The sequence below is a fragment of the Symphodus melops genome, assembly GCF_947650265.1.
Source record: "Symphodus melops genome assembly, chromosome: 8".
Lineage (NCBI taxonomy): Eukaryota > Metazoa > Chordata > Actinopteri > Labriformes > Labridae > Symphodus > Symphodus melops.
In genome coordinates this window covers 2,264,884-2,284,517 of record NC_136698.1, presented here as the reverse complement: position 1 = coordinate 2,284,517, position 19,634 = coordinate 2,264,884, and the positions used below count along the sequence as shown (strand labels likewise).

At 41.8% G+C, this 19,634-nt stretch overlaps 2 protein-coding genes across 3 annotated transcripts; both read right to left on the bottom strand.

The window, feature by feature from the left end:
• Window positions 1-1,005: 1,005 nt before the first annotated feature.
• On the bottom strand, window positions 1,006-6,434 carry LOC306828657 (leukocyte elastase inhibitor-like). The gene is made up of 7 exons (XM_079351197.1): window positions 6,351-6,434; window positions 5,521-5,709; window positions 4,490-4,627; window positions 4,204-4,321; window positions 3,968-4,110; window positions 3,199-3,366; window positions 1,006-1,727 (listed from the first exon to the last, which is right to left on the bottom strand). The coding sequence occupies exons 2-7, from the start codon at window positions 5,686-5,688 to the stop codon at window positions 1,314-1,316; spliced, it is 1,149 nt and encodes a 382-aa protein (XP_079207323.1). The 5' UTR covers window positions 5,689-5,709; window positions 6,351-6,434; the 3' UTR covers window positions 1,006-1,313.
• A 390-nt stretch (window positions 6,435-6,824) lies between these two features.
• On the bottom strand, window positions 6,825-13,791 carry LOC306828654 (leukocyte elastase inhibitor-like). 2 transcript variants are annotated; one of them, XM_079351192.1, is made up of 7 exons: window positions 13,597-13,791; window positions 12,915-13,103; window positions 11,300-11,437; window positions 11,014-11,131; window positions 10,777-10,919; window positions 9,985-10,152; window positions 6,825-8,825 (listed from the first exon to the last, which is right to left on the bottom strand). In XM_079351192.1, exons 1-7 carry the CDS (start codon window positions 13,714-13,716, stop codon window positions 8,406-8,408), a joined length of 1,296 nt encoding a protein of 431 aa, XP_079207318.1. In that variant the 5' UTR covers window positions 13,717-13,791; the 3' UTR covers window positions 6,825-8,405. The 2 variants fall into 2 exon arrangements, with proteins under 2 accessions (XP_079207318.1, XP_079207319.1); XM_079351193.1 differs by lacking the exon at window positions 13,597-13,791 and adding an exon at window positions 13,475-13,512.
• Between the last annotated feature and the right edge of the window lie 5,843 nt (window positions 13,792-19,634).

The window sequence follows — 19,634 nt, the reverse complement described above, 5'->3', positions numbered from 1 at the left end:
CCACAGATCACACATATGCATTCACACACTGAGGTACAGAGGTGAATTTTTGGATTTTCTGATATACTGTCCTGTCCATTAGTATATTAACTGACACATTCATACACATTCAGAGTAGTGGGGTGCAGAGGACAGATGTATTGGGCACTGAGATTTAGAAAGACTCTACTTGGGAAGATCCTGATCCCTGATGTTATAACCCTTCTAAACAAAAGTCCTCACTGACTGAAACAGCATCTTATAAATGTATGCTGAACAGACTCATTTCTGTTTCTTTGTGTGCAGATATAACAGCAGGTGTTTCTCTCACTTTGTCCTATGAAATAAGAAGTTCAGATTTCACATTTACCTGGATGAACTTCTACTTTATTAACAAGGATTGAATGTTCTTGTAGGGTAAATTTAACCGTCCTCAGAGGTTGCTCTTTTGAAACCGTGTGGTGTAGAAAGGTGTGTCACTTTGATTTACAGTGTGGAGATTATTTCTTGTCTCCAGCCGTCACGGAGGCTTTACAGTGTAGCCATGGTAACTGCTGACACATGACACATGTCTGATTCATGTCAACCTTTGGCCTCTGGATGTCCATGTTACATAACAGTCGTCATACAGAGCGTCCCACAGTGGAAGTCTTACATCTCTCTGTTGACCTGGGCCCTTTTCCCCTGCCATAGCAAGTGTCCAAGATAGCCGAGGTCTCCAGAGTCCCAGTTTGGTCCCTGTATTGGGGCTGGAGGCCTGCTGGACTGTTCAGTCCCCCGCCACCTGCAACACTTTACCAGTCCACCAGAAACTTTGTGGGCACAGCAACGAGCTTCTTGGGCCTGCTGTAACATAGCTTTAGCACCTGATCCAAAACAGGGCTGAGGGATCCATGGCCAGATTCAGAAGAAAATTGTTTCTCTAAAGAATTTCTTTGGATAATCTTTAACCTAACCGTCACTAAACTTCACCAGACTCTTCTTTCCAAGGCCGGTGCATGACAAAAACATAATTCATCCTAAATTTAAGCAATGATAACACTACTTTGTTTGACACCTACACCTTTTTGGAAAAAAAAGAAAAGACAAGAAACTTTGTTACATAAAAAAGGCCCGTGGTCCTATCAGTGCTGACGTTTTTTTATAGATAATTTTCTTTGATTCTTTTTTTGAAACTGTATACAGCGCTTTGTTTAACCCGACTTGGGAGGGAGCTCCATTCCAGCATGGCTCTGTATGTTACTGAGCGTTGGGATGCTGATGTTCTTGATTTTGAAAGAACAAAACAACCTCCCACAGCATGCCTTGTTGGATAATGATGTGTGTCCACCTGTCTAAGGAGACGAGAACGTGCCAAGGAAGAGGATGGACTTGGTCTTATTGTGCCTGATGAAGAAGAGGAACGGGTGGTCGACTGTGAAGTATATCTGCCGCTTGGGTTTCTTTTTACCTAAGGTGCATGATTTGAAAAATGCTGCAGCCGCCTCCGTCCCCTCCTCGTTCACATCAATGAAGGCTTTGTGTGCCACCGTAGACAGGAAGAGTCCTCCTTCGCCGTTCATGCCGGACAGATCTGCCTTTGCCTCGCAGAACACGTCTGTCATGCCCAGTTTGGCGAGCGGCTCGTTCAGCTCGTAGTCTTCCTCCAGCTTGAACTTAGGCAGGTGAATGAAGACGTCACTGTTGGAGTCCATGTTTTCCCTGTTGGTCCATTTGTCCAGCTTCGCCTGTGTTAGCTTGTTCACCAGCTGCAACACAAAACAACATTTTGCGTTTTTCTTTAATACGCTCGATCATTTTAGGTTAAATTCCTGTTTCCTCACTGTCTTTGTTTAACTTGGCTAATGTTTTGGCTAGCCAAGATGTCTATTAATGAGGGTATTCTTGTTCTGCTTCCATCTTACCTTCAGAACTAAATACTGAAAGTTACAATCTACTCTCCCAGGATTTATACCTGTAAACTTTAACTAAAGCCTGTACAGAATTTGGGAAAAAACGGCATTCAAGTCTGCTGCTCCCTGTTATTGGAATCGGATGCAGACTCCACATCCTCTGCAGCTGGTTTCATTGGATGTTTTAAATGTCTTCTGAATGATCTGGAGCAGTGGTAGTGTGTTGAACGGACGCAATTGCTAAATGCTTACACCATGTTCCATGAACAGCTGTTGCTCTGTGAAAACCAACACAAATTAAAGTTTATTAAACGGGCGGCAGTAGCTCAGTCTGTAGGGACTTGGGTTGGGAACCCTCCGGTTCAAGTCCCGGCACGGACCAAGTCCGGAAACTGGTCTGGTAGCTGGAGAGGTGCCAGTCCATTTCCTGAGCACTGCCAAGGTGCCCCTGAGCAAGGCACCGAACCCCAAAAACTGCTCTGGAGCGCTCGCTGTGGGCAGCCCCCTCACTCTGAGACCTCTCCATTAATGCATGTCATTAGAACCCTGTTTGTGCATGAGTGTGTTTCTCGGCCTATGTGTGTGTTCATTAGACAGAGTGAAAACCGAATTTCCCCTCGTGGGATAAAAAAAGTATATAAAAAAAAAAAAAAAGAGGCTAATCTGGAAGCAAGCATACTGAATGTCGATGTTTTAACCCGTATTACCCTTTTTGATCTTTGCCGTTGATGACTTATGACACATTTTGATGAACGCTTCTTGATTCCTTTATTCACGTTAAGTGTTAAGTGTTTAATGTTTGAAACTCGGTAATTTGTGCTGCTGCCTCTCTTGACTCTTGTAAACGAGATTCTTATCAGATTTTATTTTACTTAAGTACTTGCTTTCGCACCAATACACCAAGACAAACTCCTTGTACATGTAAATGTACTTGGCAATAAAACTGATTATGATTGAGTAACTTCATGTAGACTTTTTTCTGGTTAAATACAGGTCAAACTAAAAATTAATTAGTAAATTAGCTTCATAGCATGCATTTGCTGCTGTGTTTATGTCAAACTGATCAAAAGGATGTGATGTCTGATGCTCACTGTGTTTGGGTCATTACAAGTTCATTTCTCATTAGCTTCTAGATGTGTACGGTGTCATTCTGATCATTACTTTTAGAAAGGTTGTGAAAAGTGAGCTTTTTAGAGCTTGTTTTCTGAAGACAATGGTGTCTCATCGATTGAGTTTAAACAAAATGATGTTTGATAATTAAAAGACTCCACAAGGACTCTTCAAGAAAGGAAACAGATTGAACCAGAAAAATGTCTAGATTGAGTACCTTCAGGAGAGGGTCAGAGCCGTCTGCAGACTCCTCCGGCAGCAGGATGAACATGCTGAGCTCATATTCTTCGTATGGCAGCTCCAGGATCTGCAAACCGAGCTCAGGGATGTAGTTGAAGGGCAGAGTCTCCACCTGGTGCATCATCTGGACCGGCTTACTTTCATTCTAAAGCACAAGAAAGAGAAGAGAGAAAGTCTTCATTGGTATGGGTATAGCGGTACCAGATTGTGTACTATTAAAAATAAAACAATAGGAATCCAGTTTCAATACCAAGGAAACAAAAAACCAGTTGGTAATTGGATATTTTCTAAGTACTAAAAAAACCTGCAGGCAACTGTCTGTATTCCAGAAATGGTCACATATTATTAAAATCCAATTCACCATGTTTTTCTAACACTATTACATGTCTGTCTATACAGAAAGCACAGAGTAAACCTGAGCCCTTCCAGAGAGGGTCAGACACATCTCATATACATATTTAAAGCTACAGACACAGAAACAGCCTGTTCTGAGCAGGGCTGAAATAGAGGGGTTTATAGACATGATCAAATACAGGATCAGAGTGGATTTACAACAAGAAACTTGAAACGTTTTGGGGAGCTCTGTGACTGATTTAAAGTGGTAACAAGGAGGAGAATACATATGTGGCCTTTAAAATAGCATAAAGCGTTGTTTTACAACATGGCATGAAAAAAAGAAATCAGAGAATTTAGAATAAATTCAAGTTTATGTCTAAAAATCTAAAAACTTCAGCTTTAGTTTTCACCTTGTTGACTTTAAAGGGCATCTCCATGGTTTTTCTCACTCTGAATGGGTTCTTCCAGCTCGCCTTGAAGTAAATGGCATTAACCAGAGTCAGTCTAGTCATTGGGTTGACTGTTCCTGGCTGCAAAAGATCTTTAATCTTATCTGAAAGGAAATAAAGATGAAACAAAGATTAAACAACAATCCTTAGAGGACACTGTGGAACGATTGCTGCACAAATTGATCTAAAACTTGTACTTTCTGTCTGCTGCTCGACCCAGCTGTTGATCTCCGCCCTGCAGGCCTCTGAAGCTCCGATGAAATCCACAGGCTTCAGGTCTGCCTGGTAAAACTTTTTCGTGGTTTCGAGGAATTCCTTTATAAAGCAGAAGATAATCAGTGAATAACAACCTGGATCTCCTGACGCAACTCGTCATTACTGTGATACTTTTTTTGTCTATATTAATAACAACTTTGCAATCAGAGATATCTGATTGGTATAAGTTGGGTTTATTGTGTCAAAGATCACAAGTTGAAAACTCACCGGGAGGAAGTTGGCTGTGCGTTCTCCATAGAGTCGGTTAGCCAGCTTCAGCATGTAGAATGCAGACGGTGAGTTGATGTCAGCGTTCAGAGTCTGAAAGTCTGCATGCACGCCTTCACCAGCGCTGAATGAGAGCGCCTGTGTGACAGTCAGGTACAAAACGTTTTATTAAAGCATCAAAAAGTTGGGTTATCCCAAACTCTTAGTCCTGAGCTGAAACCATAGAAGCCTCAGTGACGCCAAACAGTGGATACTGAAAGGAGGGACAAACCGCTACACTGCGCCTGTCCATCAGTCAGGTCAGCCTAATAATCAATAACTCTTATCGTTTGGAAAAATCAGAACACGTGTAATGAATAAAAAACATTGTACAAACATGATAGCTTTTTTATTTCAGCATCAGGAAGTAAAGAAAAATAAACAAAGTCATTTAAATACAATCAGCCCAGACAGATGAAGGTCATATGTCCATGCAGTCATCTTTGAAGATTCAAAGTTCATTTCCACAGTAGAGTCACATAATACTTACAGCGACTTAACCTGAACACTATTCCTTTGAAAATGTCAGACAGTTCACAACAGATTTATTTGAACACATCTGCAAAATGCATTAGTTCACATTACAATAGACAATGCAATTCATTGGCATTATGTTATCAAACCTTTGGCCACAAATTGCATGGATTTAGTCGTTCAACCTCCTGTTTTACACACAGAAGTCATCAATCATGTTAAAAGGAAAGAGAGCAAAGCTCTGAGGATTTACAGCTCTTTCAAAAGCAAACATAGCAGAAACTACAGCTCAGTGTGTAACAGTCAGTTTGAATCATGTCCTGTTTTATAGCAGACAATAAATGATTAAATAAATGATATTGAGGTGAAAGTACAGGCGTCAGAAGAGTTCACCTGCCTCAAGACACACCTTTGAGTCAGTGCTGAACTCCTTAACTCAGAATGTGAAATGGAAAGGATGACAGCATTTTAAAAACCTTCATTAGAAATTATAACTGACATATATGACTTCTTCTTACCTGTGCCATCTGAGCCGCAGTGTTTCCTCTCGCTCCCAGGTAAACCATGGCCAGGGCCGAGCTGATGCTGAACGGAGAGACGAAGATGTTCCCGGTGGGGTTCGCTTGGCTCAGGGTGCGGAGCAGGTCCAAGGAGAAATCGGTTTGTGAGCTGCTGATGGCGGCCATGACTGCAGATGTACACTTATCCTATATATAGCAAACAGTGTTTAAAATGTGTTTACAACATGTAAGTCGACAGAAGTGTGCTGGGTTATATTTCATAGCTGAGTGTGTTTAGAGCAAGCAGACTGCAACTTCAACACATTTTCTTCTCATATACAACTGACAAGAAAGGGTACAGTACAGTTTACTGTAAAGTTCACACAGAGCCAGAGATGGCTACTGAGCTTGTTTTAATCCTCAGTCCTGTTATAACTAATTATTGGACGATGCAAAAAACGGAGACCTGTTTCACATTAGCACTACAACAAGTACAAAACAATACGTTTATAAATCTTTAAACAAGTAGAACTGGGGCAGTCGTTTACTCATATTTACTTCAAACTGTGAAACCTTCATGTGGCTGAAAAACTTGAGGTTCTTTTTTCTCACTTTCACCCACAGCAGCTGGTTAGAAAACATTTATGTGCACTAAATTCTTTGATGAATGGACATGAATCCTGAGTCATCTATTCAGTCACAGACATCACCCAAGGTGGTGAAGAAGGCATTAAGTGTGTTTGAGTCTATCGTCTATCTCTAAACACGAAAGCAGGTGTGAAAAACAAAAAGCACGACTGTGTGATATGCATGACTGTGAGTGACAGATCTTAGAAGTTATATATTACCTGATGTTCGTCCCACAAGGAGTGAAACTCGCTCTCCTGTCCCAAAATGGTCGAGTGCAAAAGTGAAAGTAAAATGTAAAGTGAGGCGGTGGTCCTGGACAGATAGAAACGTTTCTGTGCAGTGGTTGTGGTTGAACTTGAACCCAGCAGGTCGCCTCTGCCCATTTATACAGACAGAGCACACAGACTGCAGCTCTATGTGGGAGGGACGCATTGAAAGGCATAGCCTACTTCTTTCATTTTCTTACACATCACTGCACATGCAGGGACAGGGCAATACTCAAACCACACCCATCAGACGTCTCTGTTAGGCCACAGACCTGACACCGTAGTTAGATCATTCACAGTACTCTAATCGTGCATTATCTATTTGATTATGCCAAAAAGAAAATAATAATCCATGCATCCTGATATATTACACTGGTGCCAACGCCAAGTTCCTTTATTTTGATTTCTGCCCCCAAAAATGATCAATTGGACTCCACAACTTATTTTATTGTCAGAATGAGTTTCCAATAAATCAAAGGAGATCATACATGTGCTTTGTCTTTCAATCTGAACCTGTCTGAAGTGAATTAGTGACCTTTATAACACATGTTACCTGTGATCTTTGAAGCTGAGTTTCACAGATCCTCTCACAAGTGCGCTCAAGTAGGCTCCTGCTTTGAGGTACTTAACTGCACATTTCCAGTACAGTCGCTAGAAACCCACATGATTGATTTGTAAATGGCAAATGGACTTGAGCTACTCAAAGCGCTTTTACGCCACAGATCACACATATGCATTCACACACTGAGGTACAGAGGTGAATTTTTGGATTTTCTGATATACTGTCCTGTCCATCAGTATATTAACTGACACAGTCATACACATTCAGAGTAGTGGGGTGCAGAGGACAGATGTATTGGGCACTGAGATTTAGAAAGACTCTACTTGGGAAGATCCTGATCCCTGCTGTTTTAACCCTTCTAAACAAAAGTCCTCACTGACTGATCTTATAAATGTATGCTGAACAGACTCATTTGTTTCTTTGTGTGCAGATTCAACAGCAGGTGTTTCTCTCACTTTGTCCTATGAAATAAGAAATTCAGATTTCACATTTACCTGGATGAACTTCTATTTTATTAACAAGGATTGAATGTTCTTGTAGGGTAAATTTAACCGTCCTCAGAGGTTGCTCTTTTGAAACCGTGTGGTGTCACTTTGATTTACAGTGTGGAGATTATTTCTTGTCTCCAGCCGTCACGGAGGCTTTACAGTGTAGCCATGGTAACTGCTGACACATGACACATGTCTGATTCATGTCGACCTTTGGCCTCTGGATGTCCATGTTACATAACAGTCGTCATACAGAGCGTCCCACAGTGGAAGTCTTACATCTCTCTGTTGACCTGGGCCCTTTTCCCCTGCCACAGCAAGTGTCCAAGATAGCCGAGGTCTCCAGAGTCCCAGTTTGGTCCCTGTATTGGGGCTGGAGGCCTGCTGGACTGTTCAGTCCCCCGCCACCTGCTACACTTTACCAGTCCACCAGAAACTTTGTGGGCACAGCAACGAGCTTCTTGGGCCTGCTGTAACATAGCTTTAGCACCTGGTCCAAAACAGGGCTGAGGGATCCATGGCCAGATTCAGAAGACAATTGTTTCTCTAAAGAATTTCTTTGGATAATCTTTAACCTAACCGTCACTAAACTTCACCAGACTCTTCTTTCCAAGGCCGGTGCATGACAAAAACATAATTCATCCTAAATTTAAACAATGATACCACTATTTTGTTTGACACCTACACCTTTTTTGGAAGAAAAAACAAACAAACTTCGTTACATAAAAAATGCCCGTGGTCCTATCAGTGCTGACGTTTTTTTATAGATAATTTTTTTTGATTCTTTTTTTGAAACTGTATACAGCGCTTTGTTGTTTAACCCGACTTGGGAGGGAGCTCCATTCCAGCATGGCTCTGTATGTTACTGAGCGTTGGGATGCTGATGTTCTTGATTTCGAAAGAACAAAACAACCTCCCACAGCATGCCTTGTTGGATAATGATGTGTGTCCACCTGTCTAAGGAGACGAGAACGTGCCAAGGAAGAGGATGGACTTGGTCTTGTTGTGCCTGATGAAGAAGAGGAACGGGTGGTCGGCTGTGAAGTATATCTGCCGCTTAGGTACCTTTATACTAAACACTCTCACGGCTGTAGTTCCAGTGGCTGCGGCCGCCTCCGTCCCCTTCTCGTTCACCTCAACGAAGGCTTTGTGCGCCACCGTAGACAGGAAGAGTCCTCCTTCGCCGTTCATGCCAGACAGATCTGCCTTTGCCTCACAGAACACGTCTGTCATGCCCAGTTTGGCGAGCGGCTCGTTCAGCCCGTAGTCTTCCTCCAGCTTGAACTTGGGCAGGTGAATGAAGACGTCACTGTTGGAGTCCATGTTTTCCCTGTTGGTCCATTTGTCCAGCTTCGCCTGTGTTAGCTTGTTCACCAGCTGCAACACAAAACAACATTTTGTGTTTTTCTTTAATACGCTCGATCATTTTAGGTTAAATTCCTGTTTCCTCATTGTCTTTGTTTAACTTGGCTAATGTTTTGGCTAGCCAAGATGTCTATTAATGAGGGTATTCTTGTTCTGCTTCCATCTTACCTTCAGAACTAAATACTGAAAGTTACAATCTACTCTCCCAGGATTTATACCTGTAAACTTTAACTAAAGCCTGTACAGAATTTGGGAAAAAACGGCATTCAAGTCTGCTGCTCCCTGTTATTGGAATCGGATGCAGACTCCACATCCTCTGCAGCTGGTTTCATTGAATGTTTTAAATGTCTTCTGAATGATCTGGAGCAGTGGTAGTGTGTTAAACGGACTCAATTGCTAAATGCTTACACCATGTTCCATGAACAGCTGTTGCTCTGTGAAAACCAACACAAATTAAAGTTTATTAAACGTTATGAGGCTAATCTGGAGGCAAGCATACTGAATGTCGATGTTTTAACCCGTATTACCCTTTTTGATCTTTGCTGTTGATGACTTATGACACATTTTGATGAACGCTTCTTGATTCCTTTATTCACGTTAATTGTAAGTGTTTAATGTTTGAAACTCGGTAATTTGTTCTGCTGCCTTTCTTGACTCTTGTAAACGAGATTCTTGTCAGATTTTATTTTACTTAAGTGCTTGTTGTCTTTCCCTTGTATTTTGTCTTTCGCACCAATACACCAAGACAAACTCCTTGTATATGTAAATGTACTTGGCAATAAAACTGATTATGATTGAGTAACTTCATGAAGACTTTTTTCTGGTTAAATACAGGTCAAACTAAAAATTAATTAGTAAAACATGAGGTTCATAGCATGTATTTGCTGCTGTGTTTATGTCAAACTGATCAAAAGGATGTGAGGTCTGATGCTCACTGTGTTTGGGTCATTACAAGTTTATTTCTCATTAGCTTCTAGATGTGTACGCTGTCATTCTGATCATTTCTTTTAGAAAGGTTGTGAAAAGTGAGCTTTTTAGAGCTTGTTTTCTGAAGACAATGGTGTCTCATCGATTGAATTTAAACAAAAGGATGTTTGATAATTAAAAGACTCCACAAGGACTCTTCAAGACAGGAAACAGATTGAACCAGAAAAATGTCTAGCTTGAGTACCTTCAGGAGAGGGTCAGAGCCGTCTGCAGACTCCTCCGGCAGCAGGATGAACATGCTGAGCTCATAGTCTTCGTATGGCAGCTCCAGGATCTGCAAACCGAGCTCAGGGATGTAGTTGAAGGGCAGCGTCTCCACCTGGTACATCATCTGGACCGGCTTACTTTCATTCTAAAGCACAAGAAAGACATTAAGGTCAAGAAATCGAGAGAGAAAGTCTTTGTCGGTACGGCTATAACAGTACCAGATTGTGTACTATTAAAAATAAAACAATAGGAATCCAGTTTCAATACCAAGGAAACACAAAACCAGTTGGTAATTGGATATTTTCTAAGTACTAAAAAAACCTGCAGGCAACTGTCTGTATTCCAGAAATGGTCACATATTATTAAAATCCAATTCACCATGTTTTTCTAACACTAATACATGTCTGTCTATACAGAAAGCACCGAGTACACCCGAGCCCTAACAGAGAGGGGGCGTGGTCAGACACAGCTAATTTACATATTTAAAGCTACAGACACAGAAACAGCCTGTTCTGAGCAGGGCTGAAATAAAGGAGTTTATAGACATGATCAAATACAGGATCAGAGTGGATTTACAACAAGAAACTTGAAACGTTTTGGGAGCTCTGTGACTGATTTAAAGTGGTGAAAAGGAGGAGAATACATATGTGGCCTTTAAAATAGCATAAAGCGTTGTTTCACAACATGGCATGAAAAAAAGAAATCAAAGAATTTAGGATAAATTCAAGTTTATGTCTAAAAATCTGAAAACTTCAGCTTTAGTTTTCACCTTGTTGACTTTAAAGGGCATCTCCATGGTTTTTCTCACTCTGAATGGGTTCTCCCAGCTCCCCTTGAAGTAAATGGCATTAACCAGAGTCAGTCTCGTCATTGGGTTGACTGTTCCCGGCTGCAAAAGATCTTTAATCTTATCTGAAAGGAAATAAAGAAATAAACAAAGATTAAACAACAATCCTTAGAGGACACTGTGGAACGATTGCTGCACAAATTGATCTAAAACTTGTACTTTCTGTCTGCTGCTCGACCCAGCTGTTGATCTCCGCCCTGCAGGCCTCTGGAGCTCCGATGAAATCCACAGACTTCAGGTCTGCCTGGTAAAACTTTTTCGTGGCTTCGAGGAATTCCTTTATAAAGCAGAAGATAATCAGGGAATAACAACCTGGATCTCCTGACGCAACTCGTCATTACTGTGATACTTTTTTTGTCTATATTAATAACAACTTTGCAATCAGAGATATCTGATTGGTATAAGTTGGGTTTATTGTGTCAAAGATCACAAGTTGAAAACTCACCGGGAGGAAGTTGGCTGTGCGTTCTCCATAGAGTCGGTTAGCCAGCTTCAGCATGTAGAATGCAGACGGTGAGTTGATGTCAGCGTTCAGAGTCTGAAAGTCTGCATGCACGCCTTCACCAGCGCTGAATGAGAGCGCCTGTGTGACAGTCAGGTACAAAACGTTTTATTAAAGCATCAAAAAGTTGGGTTATCCCAAACTCTTAGTCCTGAGCTGAAACCATAGAAGCCTCAGTGACGGCAAACAGTGGATACTGAAAGGAGGGACAAACCGCTACGCCGCGCCTGTCCATCAGTCAGGTCAGCCTAATTATCAATAACTCTTATCTTTCTGAAAAATCAGAACACGTGTAATAAATACAAAACACTGTACAAACATGATAGCTCTTTTATTTCAGCATCAGGAAGTAAAGAAAAATAAACAAAGTCATTTAAATACAATCAGCCCAGACAGATGAAGGTCATATGTCCATGCAGTCATCCTTGAAGATTCAAAGTTCATCCAAACACTTCCACAGTAGAGTCACATAAGACTTACAGCGACTTAACCTGAACACTATTCCTTTGAAAATGTCAGACAGTTCACAACAGATTTATTTGAACACATCTGCGAAATGCATTTGTTCCCATTACAATAGACAATGCAATTCATTGGCATTATGTTATCAAACCTTTGGCCACAAATTGCATGGATTTAGTCGTTCAACCTCCTGTTTTACACACAGAAGTCATCAATCATGTTAAAAGGAAAGAGAGCAAAGCTCTGAGGATTTACAGCTCTTTCAAAAGCAAACATTGTCACGTTCCGGGTAGAAAACAGGAGAGGAGGACCCCAGTGCAGAATAATAATTTATTTTAACAAAAAGGGCAAAAACTTACTTAAATAACAGAAATCCAAAAATTACGATGAGAAACACAGGGAGCAGGGAGATGAAACACATTCCAGGACAACGACAAACCACGAGACAATGACAATGAACCGACAAGAAACTCAGAGACTAAATAGACAAGGGGTAATCAGACACAGGTGAGACTAACAAGACAGGTGAGGAATATCAGGGTAATCACTAAGGCGGGAAACACAAGGAACAAAGAACACAAGACCAGAACACTGAGGACAAGTACAAAGTAAAACCCAACACTGACACCACCACCAAAACCAGATCTACAAAATAAAACAGGAAACACTAAAGACTAGACTTAAAACACAAGACAGGAAATAAACTAACAGGCAACATAGAAGAACACAAGGATACAGGGAAACACTCTAAGGACTAAAGTAAAACACACTAGGAACATACATACACAAAACACGAGGGAAATAATGAAAACTAAAACAGGATTAAAAACAGAACAAAACAAAACCATGACAAACATAGCAGAAACTACAGCTCAGTGTGCAACAGCCAGTTTGAATCATGTTTTATAGCAGACAATAAATGATTGAATAAATGATGTTGAGGTAAACGTACAGGCGTCAGTAGAGTTCACCGGCCTCAAGACACACCTTTGAGTCAGTGCTGAACTCCTTAACTCAGAATGTGAAATGGAAAGGATGACAGCATTTTAAAAACCTTCATTGCAAATTATTACTGACATATATGACTTCTTCTTACCTGTGCCATCTGAGCCGCAGTGTTTCCTCTCGCTCCCAGGTAAACCATGGCCAGGGCCGAGCTGATGCTGAACGGGGAGACGAAGATGTTCCCGTTGGGGTTCGCTTGGCTCAGGGTGCGGAGCAGGTCCAAGGAGAAATCGGTTTGTGAGCTGCTGATGGCGCCCATGACTGCAGATGTACACTTATCCTATATATAGCAAACAGTGTTTAAAATGTGTTTACAACATGTAAGTCGACAGAAGTGTGCTGGGTTATATTTCATAGCTGAGTGTGTTTAGAGCAAGCAGACTGCAACTTCAACACATTTTCTTCTCATATACAACTGACAAGAAAGGGTACAGTACAGTTTACTGTAAAGTTCACACATGAATGCAAAAGAGCCGGAGATGGCTACTGAGCTCTTTTTAATCCTCAGTCCTGTTATAACTAATTCTTGGACAATGCAAAAGAGACCTGTTTCACATTAGCACGACAACAAGTACAAAACAATATGTTTATAAAACTTTAAACAAGTAGAACTGGAGCAGGGGGACCAGCTGTTAAGATGCGTTCAAGTACCCGGAAATAAACCCCGAGTCCGTACGTCTATCTCTAAACACGAAAGCAGGTGTGAAAAACAAAAAGCATGACTGTGTGATATGCATGATTGTGAGTGACAGATCTTAGAAGTTATATATTACCTGATGTTCGTCCCACAACGAGTGAAACTCGCTCTCCTGTCCCAAAATGGTCGAGATTCGGTGGTCCGAAAATACGTCACTGGACAGATACAGGGCCTTTCTCAGTTCCCTTATTTGCATCGAGTGTGCTCCGAGTTGTCTCCTCCACTTGCGTCTTAGTCCCGCCCACCAGAGATGCACGGAGGAAACGAAGTCGAGGAGAGAGGACCGAGAAAATCAGCTTTAAGACACATGAGACGTCGTTTTTCCTTAGAGAAAGATTCAATATTGAAAGAAATAACTGTGTGTTTTGTGATGTTGAAATTGAAACCCAACAACATCTATTTTATGATTGTAAGTTTACAAAAACTTTTTGGGGTTCGTTTAGAAATTGGATTTCTACAAAAGAACTAAATTTTCCAACTTTAGAATATAACAAAATAAAATTGGGTATTTTAATGGAAGAAAAAAAGAAGAGGAGATTGTATAATGCAATTATTATTTTGGCCAAACAATACATTCATAAATGCAGATTTCTAAAAGTCAAACCCCTTTTTCTCATTTTCATGAATGAATTAACAAATTTACAAAAATCAATTATAAAGATTAGAACTAAACAAGCTGCTGAACTAACTCAAAGTTTAAAGTCATTGCTTCCAACTTAGACCTCAGATATTTGTGTTTTATGTTCTATTGTTCTATTTGTTCATGGTTCTTGTTTTTTTGTTCTTTTTTTGTTTGTGTATTAAGTCTTGTTAAGTCAAGCTCGGTCTGTAACTTTCGATGTAAACTGTGATTTTTGTAATAGTCAGATTTTGATTATAAATAAAGTGGAGTAAAAAAAAACCCCCCCAAAAAAAACATGAGACGTCGTTTCCTCGACAGCGTCACATGACGCGACAGCAGCTGATCACGTTCAGCTGTCAATCAGCCGAACAGCTGTTTATGTCACACAAACACGCACTGTATTATTTCTCATCAAACACACAGTTACAGTGTTAAGTGTCTTTACCTGATAAAAAAAACACCTGAAGAACAATCTGCAGTCTGTTTCAAACCAAAAGGACAGTTTCTACTGACTCAAAGTTTTCATTTTGAATTGTCTATAATTATTTATTATTATTAAACAGTTTGGACTTAACCTAGCCTGTATTTAGACAACGAACTCTGTATTTTATAAACGGATATTTATGTGTAAGGATACTGAAAATGATTGATTAGAATCTAAATGATGAAATGTTCAGAAGATAAATAAGTGAGAATATAAAACGGACTCCTCTTCATCAGACTCTTTTTAATCCCAGCTCATCACAGAGCGACTCTTTACAAACTCACTGATGTTCATCATCTGTTTAAATGTCCCACGCTCCGTTTAGCCTCTTTTTAATGTCCGTCTTTTCTTCTGTATTAAACTCTGCTCATGTTGTGAAGTTTCACTGAAGTCTGATCCTGTGCAGCGTCCAATCAGTGAGTGATATACGAGAAGGGGGCGTGTCTGTCAGTGAAAAGACTTCTGTGAAGTCAGCTCTCGTGTCTCTTCGGTCATCGCTCCTCGGATCAGCCTCCTCTCTCCTCGATCCTCTCTCCTCCGTTCGCTATAAGAGCTTTGGGACGATCCTCAACATGGCGGCTTTGGAACTACTTCCGGTTCGGCCGAGGACCGAGGACCGAGGAGACTGCAAATAAGCAAAGTGAGACGTACCCAGAAACGTTTCTGTGCAGTGGTTGTGGTTGAACTTGAACCCAGCAGGTCGCCTCTGCCCATTTATACAGACAGAGCACACAGACTAGGAGCCATGAATGAGGTAATGGGGCCTGTCACTCACGACTGGGTGGTGACGTGCAGGGTTCGAGGTCACGTGTTCACGGGTGGAGTTTTTATAAGGCTCACCTCCATTGTTTTGTGAATTGGAAAAGTTGTAGTAGAGAGAGGGGGCCGGGGGTTGCCGTAGTTTTTGTTGACCGTTCGCTTGATTCATTCAGCACCGGAATACAGCCATAAACGTGTACACTGATCTGCAATGTATGTAAAACCAACGACACTCTTTTAATTAAATGCCACAAAAACGCATTTGGTTGAAGTCTGTGCTTCGGTGATAGCCGAGCAGCACGTCATACAAATAAACCGAACCCAGGGTTTTCCTCTGCAGCGACAATAGGGCTTGGAGTCGCTTCATTTAGTCAACAAAAAAGGGCATCTGCCGAAAGCCATCGCTCGTAATATCAACCCACTGGGAACACGACAAGTAAGTGCAGCAGTGAGTTACGCTCGGGCAAAGCACCACATCAAACGCGTGGAGGCCAGGTAAGCTTACCTGTGGCAGTTTGTATGTGGATATGGAATACTTGTTGCAATAATCATGTGGATGAAAGCATTTATGTTGGATGCCCGTGCGTAAAGGAGGATGTTCGCTGCTATTGACGCGTATGCAATGCAATGTGAATTAAGTAATGCGATGTTGAGATGGAATTTCATGGGAAATGATTGCGCTGCCTTGTTGAAATGAAAATGATGTATTCGTTGCACACTGGATGTATAAACGAAATGGTTCACTGAAAGAAATAAAGAAAAAATGAGTGAAACAAATAGTGCAGCCTCGTGTCCCGATGCAGAGCCTAAAAGGGAACTTAAACTCACGGAAAAAGTGTTTCTCCTAAAGGTGGAAAAATTGCAAGATGAATGCAAAGGTTTTGTGAATAAAATGAAAGCCTTAATACCGGAAATGAAAAGGCTCATGCATGGAAAGGAAAATATGTCTAAAGTAAAGGAATCTCTTGGAACATTGAATGAATTGAGTGAAAAGGCCATCACTGCTCACGAGGAAGTGTTGCCCTTATTTCCAAAGGATCAAACTGCGCAACAAACGGAATGGTTCTCGAGCATAATGACATACAGTGAAACATTTAAAAATGATGTTCAAAAGTGGCTCGATGAATGTGAACCTGATGCAAATGAACAAGGTTTATTTGAAACAAACGGAAACCCACCCTTGGCGCAAACAAATGAAACAATTGGAGTAAAGGAACATTGATTGAACACAAAGGAAACCACTCACCAGAAGAGGAATGCTCTCGACCATTGCCTCCATATATGATCCCCTCGGCATGCTCAGTCCTGTGATTCTAACCGCCAAGAGGATAATGAGAGATCTGTGCAGGAGAGAAATAGGATGGGATGATCGTGTTCCTGAATCCCTCGCAAAGCAATGGTTAAGGCTAGTACAACAGCTTCCTCTGCTGGAGAAATTTGAAGTGGACCGGTGCCTGAAACCACCACACTTTGGAGACATCTGTACAGCGCAGTTGCACCATTGTTGCGATGCAAGCGAAAACGGATACGGAACAGTCACTTACCTGTTATCAAGATATCCAGATTCAGAACTGCACTCTGCTTTTGTGATGGGGAAAGCTCGTGTGGCTCCTCTTAAAACAGTGACTATTCCCAGGATGGAACTCATAGCAGCAACCATGGCAAGCCGAATGGATCTACTCTGGAGGAAGGAGCTACAGATGGAACTCGTCGAATCAGTATTTTGGACACACAGCGAATCAGTCCTTAAATACGTTCGAAATGAGACGTCACGGTACAAAGTGTTCGTGGCTAACCGGGTCTCACAGATATTGAAAGCTTCCAGTGCTGTTCAATGGAGGTATGTGGATACGGCTAGCAACCCAGCAGACATAGCGTCCAGAGGGGTAAAGGTCGAGGCGTTTGTCGAACACGCTACGTGGCTGTCAGGACCTCACTTTCTTTTACGTCCAGAGAGTGAGTGGCCTGTCAGTCCTCAGGACCTTGGACAGCTCCCTCCTGAAGATCCTGAGCTGAAGACAATTGCTGTGGTGAATGCTGTGCACCTGGACACGCCTAAAAGCATCAGTGGCGTGGATACTGAGAATTAAAACCTGGCTTCTGTCCTGCGTGAGGAAGAGGAGACAATTACATCAGACGCTGTCACAATCTGTCCTCACGAAAGAGAAGCAGAAATCATCTGAGGATGAGGAAATGGAGAAATTCAAGAGGACCACCGGCACGTACACACTGTCGGTAGAGGATTTGGAGAAGGCTGAACTGGCCATTATAAGGTACTGTCAGCAAAGAATGTTTCCAGAGGAACTGGCAAGTCTGGAGAAGAGGCAGCCAGTGAAAGCAACTAGTCACCTTCGTAAGCTCTGCCCGCAGTTCCTCGATGGAGTCCTGAGAGTTGGTGGTCGTCTCAGCAAACTTTCTATGCCTGCAGAGGTGAAGCATCCAATTATACTAGCCAAAGGTCTCCATATAACAGAGCTTCTGCTAAGAAAGGTGCTGTCAAAATGTATCACCTGTCGCTGCCTGAATGCTCTGCCAGTTCACCAGCAGATGGCAGACTTACTTCATGAACGAGTTGTTCCTGATGAGGCACCCTTCACTCGTGTTGGTGTAGATTACTTTGGGCCTTTCGAAGTGAAGAGCAGAAGGAGCATGGTGAAGAGGTATGGTGTCATTTTTACCTGCCTGGCCATCAGAGCCATCCACATTGAAGTCGCTCCATCGCTAGACACTGACTCTTTTATAAACGCACTCAGGCGCTTTCTGGCAAGAAGAGGCCAAGTTCGGGAGCTCCATTCAGACAATGGCACCAATTTTATAGGAGCAGAGCATGAGCTGAGAAGTGCTATGGAGCATTGGAATAAGTAGCAGATCAATCATGTCTTGCTGCAGAGAAGAATAAAATGGAATTTCAATCCACCCACCGGCTCCCATCATGGAGGTGCATAAAAGGTGCTCATAAGATCGGTGCGCAAAGTTCTGAATTCCACATTGAAAACTCAAAACCTGGATACACCCTCACAAGTGCGCTCAAGTAGGCTCCTGCTTTGAGGTACTTAACTGCACATTTCCAGTGCAGTCGCTAGAAACCCACATGATTGATTTGTAAATGGCAAATGGACTTGAGCTACTCAAAGTGCTTTTAAGCCACAGATCACACATATGCATTCACACACTGAGGTGCAGAGGTGAATTTTTGGATTTTCTGATATACTGTCCTGTCCATCAGCATATTAACTGACACACTCATACACATTCAGAGTAGTGGTGTGCAGAGGACAGATGAATTGAGCACTGAGATTTAGAAAGACTCTACTTGGGAAGATCCCGATCCCTGATGTTATAACCCTTCTAAACAAAAGTCCTCACTGACTGAAACAGCATCTTATAAATGTATGCTCAACAGACTCATTTCTGTTTCTTTGTGTGCAGATTCAACAGCAGGTGTTTCTCTCACTTTGTCCTATGAAATAAGAAATTCAGATTTCACATTTACTTGGATGAACTTCTACTTTATTAACAAGGATTGAATGTTCTTGTAGGGTAAATTTAACCGTCCTCAGAGGTTGCTCTTTTGAAACCGTGTGGTGTCACTTTGATTTACAGTGTGGAGATTATTTCTTGTCTCCAGCCGTCACGGAGGCTTTACAGTGTAGCCATGGTAACTGCTGACACATGACACATGTCTGATTCATGTCGACCTTTGGCCTCTGGATGTCCATGTTACATAACAGTCGTCATACAGAGCGTCCCACAGTGGAAGTCTTTCATCTCTCTGTTGACCTGGGCCCTTTTCCCCTGCCACAGCAAGTGTCCAAGATAGCCGAGGTCTCCAGAGTCCCAGTTTGGTCCCTGTATTGGGGCTGGTGGCCTGCTGGATTGTTCAGTCCCCCGCCACCTGCAACACTTTACCAGTGCACCAGAAACTTTGTGGGCACAGCAACGAGCTTCTTGGGCCTGCTGTAACATAGCTTTAGCACCTGGTCCAAAACAGGGCTGAGGGATCCATGGCCAGATTCAGAAGACAATTGTTTCTCTAAAGAATTTCTTTGGATAATCTTTAACCTCACCGTCACTACACTTCACCAGAGTCTTCTTTCCAAGGCCGGTGCATGACAAAAACATAATTCATCCTAAATTTAAACAATGATAACACTATTTTGTTTGACACCTACACCTTTTTTGGGGGAAAAAAAACAAAAAAACTTTGTTACATAAAAAATGCCCGTGGTCCTATCAGTGCTGACGATTT